General features: G+C 31.8%; 1 protein-coding gene across 1 annotated transcript in view; it reads right to left on the bottom strand.

The window, feature by feature from the left end:
• ASCC3 (activating signal cointegrator 1 complex subunit 3) overlaps positions 1–13,315 on the bottom strand; it is a 367,201-nt gene that overhangs the window by 207,167 nt on the left and 146,719 nt on the right. Inside the window, exons 10-12 of the mRNA XM_011956428.1 lie at positions 11,641–11,805; positions 4,142–4,318; positions 1,557–1,628 (exon numbers count right to left, since the gene is read on the bottom strand). Of these exons, the coding sequence (XP_011811818.1) occupies positions 1,557–1,628; positions 4,142–4,318; positions 11,641–11,805 (414 nt within the window). The remainder of the gene's footprint in view (positions 1–1,556; positions 1,629–4,141; positions 4,319–11,640; positions 11,806–13,315) is intronic.

Raw genomic sequence — 13,315 nt, 5'->3', positions numbered from 1 at the left:
TTACACTGTTGGTGGGACTGTAAACTAGTTCAACCATTGTGGAAAACAGTAAGGCGATTCCTCAAGGATCTAGAACTAGAAATACCATATGACCCAGCCATCCCACTACTGGGGATACACCCAAAGGATTATAAATCATGCTGCTATAAAAACACATGCACACGTATGTTTCTTGTGGCACTATTCACAATAGCAAAGACTTGGATCAACACAAATGTCCATCAGTGACAGACTGGATTAAGAAAATGTGGCACATATACACCATGGAATACTATGCAGCCATAAAAAGGGATGAGTTCGTGTTCTTTGTGGGGACATGGATGCAGCTGGAAACCAGCATTCTCAGCAAACTATCACAAGAACAGAAAACCAAGCACTGCATGTTCTCACTCATAGGTGGGAATTGAACAATGAGATCACTTGGACATGGGAAGGGGAACATCACACACTGGGTCCTATTGTGGGGAGAGGGGCGGGGGGAGGGATGGCATTGGGAGTTATGCCTGATGTAAATGGCGAGTTGATGGGTGCTGATGAGGTGATGGGTGCAGCACACCAACATGGCACATGTATACATATGTAACAGACCTGCACGTTGTGCACATGTACCCTAGAACTTAAAGTATAATAAAAAATTTAAAAAAGAAAAAAAAAATAGTACCTGCCTCATAGGTTGCTGAGAAAATTCAATTAGTAAGTATAAGATAATCTTATCAGTTTCATACATTTATGAAGAACTAGAAAAGGTTAGCTACCATTATTATTGCTAGTATACAACTTAAAATACTCGTGATTTCCTAAAAAGTTATTATTAAAACCAAGCACAATCTCCAGAGATTAGTTATGAATGTGATTTTAAAACTATTTCCTAAAAATAGAAAAAATGCCTCAAGAATGCTCAGTATTCCAATGTTCAAGGAGGCAGTGTTCCATGCTCTCAAGTCCAAATCACCTTTGATTTATTTTGTATACTAGAGTTGCAAACAAGATTTAGTCTGGGAAAAAAAGGTTTCACTACTCTTAAAAGGAATTTAAAAATCTAAGGGCCAGGAAAACACTTTACATGTCATAAAATGCTCACACTGCTTTAAGAAATGACATAATAAAGTTATTCAAAGAACCATGAACAATTGGGAAGTGGCCAATTTTTATATAAGCAATTATTATCACTTCACTTTGTCTTTAATGACCTTGATGTGAGTATACTGAACAATGGAGAATTAAAGAATAAAAGTGCTTAATTTCTAAGCACCATCAAACAATACAAAACCTTATTATATATATTACATTTCAATTGATATTGCTTCATGAAAACAGTAAGAATATAATATTTAAAATTAAAAATGGCAAACAAAATAGCATGACCTATCAATATTGGGATAATATCTATGAATATTTTTATGACTTACCCATTGGGCTAAAGCAGTTGTTAATAATTAGAACCTCTGAGTCACTGCCTCAGAATTAAAGAAAAATTTTCTTCTGAAGAGCCTAAAAATTAATAATTTTTATCACTAAGCACTCTCTAAAAGCAGGATAAAATAAACGAAGTGTACCTGGTGTCCAGCCTTTACTTGCTTCAAAACATTTTCGTAACATACTTCATCCATGTTATTCAACTGCTGCATCTTAAAGATTTTAAAACATTAAAAAAAATCAGATGAAACAATTATAAACTTTCTAACTACAAATAAAATTTTGCCAATTACAATGCATTTTTTTAAACTTTCAGACTACCTAGAATGCAGAGGTAACAAATTCCTTGCAAACATATAACATTCCATAAAAAAATATGCAGTGCAACTTAAAAGTACAAACAGAATAACTCAGATAATAGTTTCTGAGTACTAACTTTCTAAACTCACCAAGTTTTTAAAATACAGTATCTTTAAGGATATTTTTGTTAGTTACAAATATTCTAGGATAATTTTTAAAGTTCTCTGCTTTTCCGAGAAGCCCATTCTCCAGGCTATTTTCCTTATATTTCACTATATAAACCATACAGCACACCTTTCCTGTATGATTCTCAATGTTACGAGAACACTACGGATCAAGTGTCAAATGGCACACAGAACCGAAACATACGGTAACACACTATTTCTGTAATGTATACTGAGAGAGGTTGCTATTCAGAATGCTTCTACAGAAACATTTTTCAGATTAATTGGAAATCTAATATAAAATTTATGAATTAAGAAAGGGTCTCTAAGTATTTAAGATGATGGATATCCCAATTTAACTGATCTGATATTCAGTCAAATCGATTTGACTAAAGATTTTCATGTAATAAGTTAATACATTCATATAATTATCAATGTATTCATATAATTATGAATGTATTATGCCCACATATGCCCAGAAAATATGTAAATCTACTATGTATCAATTTAAAAAAATTTAAAAGGGTCTCATATTCCTTATTAATGATGAGAAAGCTTCTAACCTAAAAGTAAGGTGACTAACCCAAAGGAGTAGGCATGTGACCCAGCCTATTATCTCTCCACTTAACATGTATTAGTAAGAGTTTAGAGGAGGATGAAAAGCATCATGTACATCTAAAATGACAGTGATTTGGATTTTTTGTTTCATTAAGGTAAACACTTTAAAATATTGGAACTCTTATGACTTATAGTTAAGTACGATGAGGTGATCATAGGATAATTTACTCCCCACAAATAATTTAAAAACAATCCCCACCCCCTACAAAAGACAAAACTCCCAATAACTTTTTCATTGTACTTTGGATTCATTTCTGATCAAAGCCATTATTCCAAATTAGGCATAACACTCACACCATTCTCCCATTCCTTTCATGATTGTAATGGTAATGTACTGTAGTGAAATATACTTTGGATTTAATTAGTTTTAGGTAATTTACCAATTTGTATGATGCAACTGAAAGAAAATAAGGTTTAAGATGGCTGACAAGCATGTGAAACAATTTTCTTCTCTTTACATCTCTCTGTGATAACCATCTGCTTATCATTTAAATTATAAAGCTGAAAACATTCTAAAACTATAAAAGAAGCAGTTCTACATCTATCCTACTGATACATCGAAAATGAACTAAATAATCAAATTATATTGAAACATAACTGAAAAAAAACAAGCAGCAAATATTGCTGAAAAGCAGCATTTGAAACAATTATGAAGCTTAAAATATGCATAATTGTATATCCTAAACTCTTCCTTTGTGCACAAGTCTGAAATGACTCCCAAGAATTCTAAAGACACCTTACTTTCATGCAATGCAGTTACAGGACATTAACTGTTGTATTATAATAACAGTCACTTTGGACATTTTTAGGTGAATATTTTACTTATAATAGTATAAGGTAAAAATGGCTCTATTTTACTAATAAAATTGTTTTTAGACAAGAAGTGACTGTAATACATTAAAGACTAAGGTTGACATAGTAACATATGATTCTATCTTGTTCTCTTTTAGTAAAAATCTCAAAAGGCCTGTAAATATTTTCCTAAAACTATTTCTTCTACACAAAAAACAGGTGTTGTTGAATAGCATGATGTTTAAATTTTAAGCAATGTTTTCCTTCATATTATAAAATAAGTCTATAATAAGCACCCTAATTGTGGGAATAATATAGGTAGTACTAATTTTAAAATTAGATAAGCTTTTTAAAGCATAGAATTTTAGAAATGCCATTTATATCTATAATAATTAAGGTAATTATAGAACATTATAAATTAAATGGAACACCTTCCTTGATGGTTGCTACTATGAAATTATTTTTCAATTTCATATGAGGTACTATTATTTCTATTAAATGCTTGTTTAATTAGAGCTTTTATTATTTCACAATGCTCTTCAATCATTTCACTTCAAAATAACTTTTTAAAACTTTTAACAACTGAAAATATGTAACACACATTGAAAACAGCAATGCAAACTATGACAAGCTACTTTCTGTAGGAGGACTTACTCTACTACAAATAGTTGAGGAAATATGCTTGATTTTGTCTAGGATATCACATCTGTAATGTGATTCAGCGCTCTCCAAAAGGCCATTTCAGTGGAGACCAGAAAAGACTGAAATGGTCTTTTGGAGTCTCTAATCCCAAACAAGTATTCAATAATAAGTCAACAAAAATATTTTTAGATAAGAATTAAAATATTTACCTTATTTGCACATTTAATCCCCAAAAATGTCTGTCCAAGAGGTACTGGTCGAAAACGCCCATCAAAGAAGAAAAGTCCAATGTATGGATTAACATGTAAAAATGTGGCAACGTCAAGGTAGTTAGGTAAAGTTGCAGACAGTCCGAGAATCCTTATCATACTCTGTGTGGATTCAACCTATATGGATTATTTTAATTAAATATGGATTATTTAAATTATTTTAACCAAAAAAATTATCATGTATCCTACTAATAGGACTTCTAAAAGCTCTAGACAGAGATGAGTGTAGAGGTCAATTGAGGGTCCTATCATGTAAGACTTTCTAGCCCATAATTTACAAGCTTGATTTAACAGATACATAATAAAATTCCATACCCACTATAATTAAAAATACACACGAGGGGTGAGTGTGTTGGCTCACACCTGTAATCCCAGCACTTTGGGAGGCAAGGTGGGCAGCTCGCTTGAGCCCAGGAGTTTGAGACAAGCCTGGGCAACATGGAAAAACCCCATCTCTACCAGAAGAAAAAAAAAGTAACTGGTGTGGTGGCACACATTTGTAGTCCCAGGTACTCAGGAGGCTGAGGTGGGAGGATCACTTGAGCCCATATGATCGTGTCACTGCGCTCCAACATGGGTGACACAGTAAAATTTTGTTTCAAAAATAAATAAATGAATAAAAATAAAAATGCAATGGGAATTAAGAACTTTGTGACAACTAAATACATTTTTAGGTCACAAAAAACTCAGTAAATTCCAAAAACTAAAAATCAGATAGGCTATTTTATCTGATTATGATGTAACATACCTAAAAAGATAAAAACAAGTGATGGCCAAAAACTTCCATTCATTTGGTAATTAAAATATATCAGTATGATTTTCTGAGTAAGCTGTTAATAATTTTGCTCAGTCTAGGAGATTCAATGGGTATAAGCAAAGTAGTCCAATGTGAATAATATTTATACTTTCAGAGTCATCCATCCATCAACACTGGGTTAGGACCTAATCTGCAGGCACTAGGGATGTAGTATTGAATAAGACATAGATCCACATATGCAGAGACTATTTGCAGAAACATAACAAGGGAGGGATCAAAAAAGTAGAGATGGGCAAAAATTAAAGTACCAAAACATATACAGTATCTTTTTATAAATTTGTTTCACCAAAGAAATCTTACAGATATTGACAAAACCCCAAACCAAATCCCATCAAAAGCAAGGAACCCTAAGTAAGGGGAAATAATCGCCAGACCTATTTTTAAAGAAACCTCTTTCACAACATATAGTAATTAGAATGACTAATTATCTCACAGTTCTATGTAGTACTAGTGGTGATTTGGAAGGAAATGAAAGTGATATTTGGTTTTAATATCATTATGTAAAACACAAGAGTTATAGAATATATTTTTAAGGTTGTTTGATGTTAAAGACACAATACTCTGGTAAACGCCAGACATTTTCTGCTAAAAATCCAGTTTAAAACAACCATATTTTTAAATCTAAAAGTATAATTATAATATAGTTATTTAATATAGTTAAATCTATGTGAGAAATACTTTATTTGAAATAGAAATAATCTGGAATGTTATGTCTTAAGCCAAACTTTGAAGTCTATACACTATACCTATTTACCTTAAAAGTATTAATTATTGACAATTACAAAAAGTTAAAAATTTACAGCTTTTCCCCTATCATTAGCTCAAGATTAGACAGTATATTTCTGTGTTTTCCTTCACATAAAATTTAGTTCTGATAAAATCTCCCTACTTACTAACAGTAGGTTAAGATAATTATTAGTTCATGTTGTTAAATAGATTTAATATTTCTTATACTTTCATCTTTTCCAAATTTCTCCCAATTATGCCAAGTGTGTTAAGAATTTAGTCCCTAATATCACCATGCAAGTTCAGAACCTGAACAAAATCTATATTGCCTTCCAAAAGCTTCCGAAGGCGCATCTACATTAGTTACAAATGTTGAAGTGTGATGTGATGTGCCATCTACTGGGAATATTTGGTAATCACAAGGAACTTTGTAATATTTCAAAATAACTATGAGCACTGTACTAATACTTTAAAATATGAAAAGATTCACACAGACATCTGTCAAGGAAGCTGAATTCTAGTGAGTCATTTAGATGAAGACAGAATTCACTATAGTAAGTTGTGAAATTATAAGGAAGATCATCATAAGCGTTAAAAATATGTAAAAGAAAGGGAGTGCAAAGAAAAGGTGTAATTCATTCTTTTTCAGGAACTAGGAAACATATCATAGAAGTGGCATTTGATGGATTCAAAAGTACAGTAAATTTTCGATAGATGGATGGGTGGAGTTACAAAAAAAGAAGGCATTATATAATTTGGCATTTACAATCCTTATCTCACAACCAACAACACATTCTGCCTCAAGTTAGATTAGTTTCATTTTTGAAAGAGGGTCAATGGTATTTAAAAGAAAGTAGGGAAAAGACCAAATAGTTTTGTGTGACTGGAACCTTTGGTAGCTGATGAAGATGTAGAAGTTAAAATTAGACAGACAGGGCTTTAATAATTTTTAATGTCCAGCTAAACAATTTGACCATTTTTCTTAAGATAACAAACAGCAAGTCAGCAAAGGTTTATGGGCAAAGTGGTACAAAACTATATAACTGGAATTTGATTATAATATACAGATGACAATGTGAAGATGAAATTATTATACATCTATAATATATATGATATACACTTATATCATATATTGATATACTATATATTTATATACTATATTGCATATAATACATAATAAACTGATAATATATAGTTTGATATAGTGTATAACATTTATGGATTTTATATAGAAACTATACTATTTACAATTTATATTTTAAATAAAAATTATACATTTATAAACAATTTACAAAATTATTTGTAAACTTTCTAAGGTTATAATGCCTGCTTAAAAATATTATGATATATAATGTTATATCTATGTGTCTTTGTACACACATACAGAAAGGATTAGCACTAAGACTACAACCTGTTTTTTTTTTTCTACTGGGGATGCTCAGGAAAGAAAGATGTACTGTAACAGTAAAATCCTTTGTAAACATGAATGACAGACCTCTTGGAAAATATACTAATGATATTTACTTGGCCTCTAATGTTCTATAGTTACAGAAAGTCCTTATCTTTGCTGGATGGACATAGTCTCTGTAGGTGGCTCGCTGCAAATAAATGTGGTGTATGGATTGTTATAGCATGGCTCCTTGAAAAATATCACTAAGTTAAGTGTCAGGGCATAAAATCAAAACATTTCATAATCAAAATAGCTCTCCTTTGTGTAAATCATGCCCTACATGCTTCTTTTATGAGACCTCATGTATAACATGTGGGCCAGAGCACATGCCTTGTAGGAAGAATGGACCTGGAGAATAGAGATGGTAGTTTCAGACTTCTCCATACTTCATCTGTGTCTGATAATGACCTGCATTTTAAAAATTGCTCTTAAAATGGATTTTAGCTAAAAGCTGTTTTTTATAAATCGGCTTTGAAAATTTCAACCCTTTGTGTTTTCTGTATGTGTGTACATATACACATATTTTTAATTTATGTGGTAAAAAGTAAACAAGTCCCAAATACTTCTACAATTCCATTTCTACAGAAGAAACCACTTTTTAATTAGGTCCTACTTGTCAAATTTTGCTTTTGTTGCAATTGCTATCTCCCACTTTTTAGTTTAATTAGGTCCCACCTGTCGATTTTTGGTTTTGGTAGTTGCTTTTAGGGACTTAGCTAAAAATTCCTTGCCAAGGCCAATGTCAAGAATGGTGTTTCCTAGATTTTCTTGTAGGATTTTTATAGTTTGAGGTCTTACATTTAAATCTTTAATCCATCTTGAGTTAATTTTTGTATATAGTGAAAGGTAACTTACATTCTTCTGCATATGGCTAACCAGTTACCTCAGCATTATTTATTGAATAGGAAGTCCTTTCTCTATTGTTTATTTTTGTCGGCACTGTTGAAGATCAGATGGTTGTAGGTATGTGGCTTTATTTCTGAGTTTTCTATTTTGTTCCATTGGTCTGTTTGTCTGTTTTTATACCAGTACCATGCTGTTTTGGTTGCTGTAGCTTTATAGTATAGTTTGAAGGTGGGTAGTGCGATGTCTCTTTTATAGTACTTTTTGCTTAGGATTGCTTTGGCTATTTGGGCTCTTTTTTTGGTTCCATATTAATTTTAGAAGAGTTTTTCCTAATTCTATGAAGAATGACATCCAAACTTCAGCATCATGTAATATACCCATGTAACAAACTTGCACATGTACCCCTTATCTAAAATAAAAGTTGAAATTGAAAAAGAAAGAAAAGAAACCACTCTTCAACTTGTTGCCTATCTTTTCATGTATATGCACCCAATTCTACACCAGCCTAAATTCTAAGTGTAAGCAAGAACTTTGTTTTGTTTATCACTATATCTATAGCATTTAGAACTATGTAGCTGGTACATGTGTAGGTGCTTAATAAATGTTCATTAACTGAATGAATGAATAAAAACATAAATATACCGCATGTTTTTCTTACACAAATGGGATTGTGCTATACATACAGAACAGCTTGCTTTTTCAGTGAATAATATAACATCTTTTAAGCCCAGTTCACATAAATAAATGTGGAAAGTATAGATTGTTATGGTAGAGCTCCCTGAATATAAATAAGAGCACAGAGTTCATTCTCACTTTTTAAAAAGGCTGCAAAGCAGCATTTTATTGCATAAATATACTATAATTCATTAAACAATTTCTTCTATTGTTGAATATTCAAGGTATTACTAAAATATTTTGTATTAAAAAAAGAGCTTCAATGAATACTGGTGTTACTATATCTTTATAAATTTGTGCTATTATTTCCACAGTTAGATATAGAAGTGAAAACACAGCATTGATTTTGCTGGATGCTTTCAAATTCCATTCTGTTTTTATTTTTGTTAATGTGATAGAACAGAAATGTCTCATACTGATTCATATTCTTTTTAAGCATCTTTTAAATATTTCTCAATAATTTTTTCTACTATAAAATGCTCCTTCCAATTAAGATTATTTTTCTTATTAATTTATAGAAACCTATTAAATATAAATGATATTAAAAAGTTGTTTTCTGTGTTGAAAATAATTTGTTATTTGGTCTCACATTTAAAATTTTAGGGGTGTGTTTTACTGATCAGAATTTTAAAATAGTTATGCATCCAAATGTGACACAGGTTTCCTTCACAACTTCTTGAGTTTTGCATATTGCATAGAACTCCCTCAACAAGATTTAAAAAAAAAAAAACAAAACTCTCCTGTGTTTTCTTCATTGAACTGAGAGCTTTGTTTGAAACAAATCATTAATCCATCTAGAATTTTATGGTGAATGTATAAAATAAAAAAAACAAACACTTTCAAACTTTTAAAAAAATACATTGTGTTACTTATTGTACCTACTTCTTTACATTTCCACACTTGAATCTGAATCAGAGGTATTTACAATAAAATATAAAGAATTGATATCTAATTAGATATTGGGATGGAAGAAAGTATTAAGGAAGAGGGAAAATTTGACTATGACTCCTAGGGTTTTGGCTTAGGAATCAAGTAGATTATGATACCATATCTAGGTATATAGGGAAGACGACAAGAGTTCTGACATGTTTATGGGCAAAAGATGTCTATGGGATATCAGAGTCAAAATATACAACTGGGTTATACACACACACACACACACACACACACACACACATGCATACACATCATACACATATTATATGTACATAATTTAGGTAAGATAGGCAGAGAAGTGGTTTTCCCTAGAGTAAATATTTAGAATAAAGAGAGAAGATAGCAAATGACAGAGTCTTAGAGAACATAAACAATAAACATTTCCAGATTGACAACAGGGAAGAAGCAAGGAAGGCTGAGAAACAGTAGCTACAAAAACAAACAAACAAACAAACCAAAAAACACAAGTGAAGGTAACCAGGACAGGGTGGCATCACAGAGTCAAAGGGCAGAGTTTCAAGATTGAGGAAACAATGAGTAGTACTAAGCATCAAAAACGAGTAGAATCGAAAGTTAAAAAAAAATAGGTTTGAGAACTATCTTTCGGTAACTGGTGATCTAGGTGAAAACATTTTATTATCTATGTTTGAGCAATGACCAGACTGCAGTGGTTTAGTCAAAAGGGAAAATGAATCGAGATTAATATTTCCAGACACTAGGTGGTGGTGAGGGATAGGTTTAAGGAAATTTTTTAGTAAAGACAGAAAGGACTCTGCAATCCTTTTACGCCAAAAAGACAGTGCCCACTGAGGAAGAACTTAAAAGACACAGGAGAAAGAAAAGGGGTAACTTATAGAGTGAAAGAAATGGAGTCCAAGGCAAGGGGAGAAAGGACCTCTGAGAAACGAATAAAGGTGGAATGAAGGGTATGCTTGTGGTGGGAAGTGCTGGGCATTTTCCTGTTTAGGGAGAGGAGGGAAAAGAAATGGAAATTGAGAGAGTTCAAGCACAAGGGACTCTATTTCCCTTTCAGTACAAAAAACTGTTGTATACGAGTAAGGCATGACAGGGTGATGAAGAGTGAAAAAGGGAACTGGTGAAGCTTGAAAAGGGTCACATTAGGGACACAGAAAAAAAGCTGCTTAGCAGTAACAAGGTAATCCCAAGGATCCATGTGAATGTAGTCTAGGAATGTCTACTCTAAATCAGTCTATGAAGGTATACTGATGCCAGTCAGCATCTCTGGCAATCTTTCCCACTAGTAATCAACAATCAGGCTGGAAGTACAGACATGGCTCAATTGATTCACTGTTGTAATTTTGTCAGGTACTCAGGGGATAAGTTAAAGTTATTAAGAAGATAAGTAATTAGTCATGGAGTCTCAGCTATTTTGGAAGAAAATAAAGGCAAGAGAATATGAATATGAGACAATAAATGAGGAGTCAAGAAACCAGAGTTCTTGATTAGGTCAAAAATTAAGTGTTCATCTATTTTCTATATATGTACAATCTACAAGAAAACATCAGTTAAAAACTCATGAATATTATAAGATATCCTGTCTTTTCATTTAATGAAAAGAATGGTTGACAGAAAATATCTTAAGACTCTTGGCATTAGGAATTTACCAATTTTGGTTTGGACTCTTTATGAAGAGCCAATGAGGTCTAAAACTACAGACAACAGGTACATTCCCCCTTTTAAAAATATGAAGATTATGTCAATAGTAGATTTAGCTTTGTAGCACAGGTCTACAATGAAAGTTTCCTTACATTTGTTCTGGTTAATTAAAGATACTGCAATAAAATACAATTTGGAAGAAAAAAAGACAGGGGACTTTTATTATGAAAATAAAATAGCTAGTTTTCTCCATACTAGAATTATGTTAATTCCCGTGAACAATGCATATTAATATTTCCTTAGAATGCTACATTTTAAGTTGAAAAACATATTTATCCCTTCAAAATAAGCTTATAAATAACTTCCTCTTACCTGCCGTAAAGTACGGGCAACTATGCTTTCTAATACTGGTCCTCTATCTTCATGCAGCAAATGAACTTCATCAAGAATAAGGAGCTTTACAATCTGGGAAAGAGCTACATCTCCAACACTCTTTCTTGTCACTACATCCCATTTTTCCGGTGTGGTCACAAGCATCTATAAGATAAGACAAATTTTAAAAGAGGAAAAGTTACATCGGTTATGTAAAATTGAACTGTGACATTCAGAAAGAAATATTTTGGCCACCTCTGTATAAATCAAATAAAAAGAGTTTAGAATAGCCTAGAATTATATCTAATTTACTATAGACAACAGTCATTTGAAGAAGGATTCACTTTAAGCTGTGATATTAGGCAGTTTAAGCTCACTGAAGGTAATCTGCCAGTGAATTGTGGGGCAAAGTATACAAAATACACACTTTTTTAAAAAAAGTATCTTACAATGTAAAAAAAAAAAAGTACATATTTTTTTAAAGTAGCATATACTGATAATGGTCTTTATTTGAAAAGGGACTAAAAAATGATGAAAGCATTAAAAGGAAAGAAAGAAAAATCAACAATTCACTCTACTGATAATCTAACTTTGGATAATAACAGATTAAAAATAACCCGAGACAGAGTATCATAAATATACCCAGAGATCACTTACTAAAAGTGCTTTTCATTGAAAAACATGCTCATGTATTGTAAAACAAAAAGACACCATAATTCTCCTAAACTTTAAATTAGTGGCACATTAAAATATAAAATAAAACTAGCTAGTTATTAGTAAATATTAGGAGAGGTACAAAGTAGATAATTAAATTACAATAATGTGTAATTTAACAATTACAAGGCTATCTACCTCACCACCAACTTAGAATAGTATGCCAGCCCTTTCTTATTAATTTGCAGAGAAAAAATGTGGTAACAAATTATAAAATCAAAATTTTCAGATATCAGAAAGCATCCCTAATTTGAAAATCCCAAACCCAAATGCTCCATGAATATTTTCTTGGAGCATCATGTCAGCACTCAGAAAGTTCTGGATCTTGAAGCATTTTGGATTTCAGATTTTCAAATTAGAGATGCTCAACCTGTACCACCAAATCTTAAAAATCCTTTCTAGTATTTTGTTTTCTATGCTTTAATTTCAGCACAGTAAGAAGTGGCTTCATTTATAATACTATTTTACTACTTCAGTTCCCTGAACTAAAATGACTAGAAAATAAAGTGTCATATTTGCTTAACGAATTGGAACTCATGCAAGACATTTCCATCTGCTCTTGCATTAGGGCCTGGGTTAACTGTCAATATTTTTACTGTCAACTTAAATTTCTCTCAGTACATGTACTTAATCCCTCAGCAGTATAAAAATCAGTATTCTAAACTGTTCCAACTTTAGACTGTCCACTGGGAAAATGGCATAGTTGAGATGTTTATAAACCATCATTATGCCAAACATTTGGTGTATTTAATTTTTAAATGCTCATTAATTTCACAGCAAAACCAAAGGACCTAAGACTTGCCAGAACCAATTCATCTTAAACATTATTATTAAAAACTTTCCTTACAGCTGTATATAGTAAAGTTAGACTATTTCATTTTCTACAATTGTTTAATGACTACTCCATTATTGTTTATCCTAGGTAAAGTGTATTCCTCCTTGAGGAGGGGAAAAGAGAAAA

Source organism: Colobus angolensis, unplaced genomic scaffold (genome assembly GCF_000951035.1).
Source record: "Colobus angolensis palliatus isolate OR3802 unplaced genomic scaffold, Cang.pa_1.0 Scaffold418, whole genome shotgun sequence".
Lineage (NCBI taxonomy): Eukaryota > Metazoa > Chordata > Mammalia > Primates > Cercopithecidae > Colobus > Colobus angolensis.
Note: the sequence above shows the minus strand (reverse complement) of the source record. Positions and strands in the feature narration are given on the sequence as shown.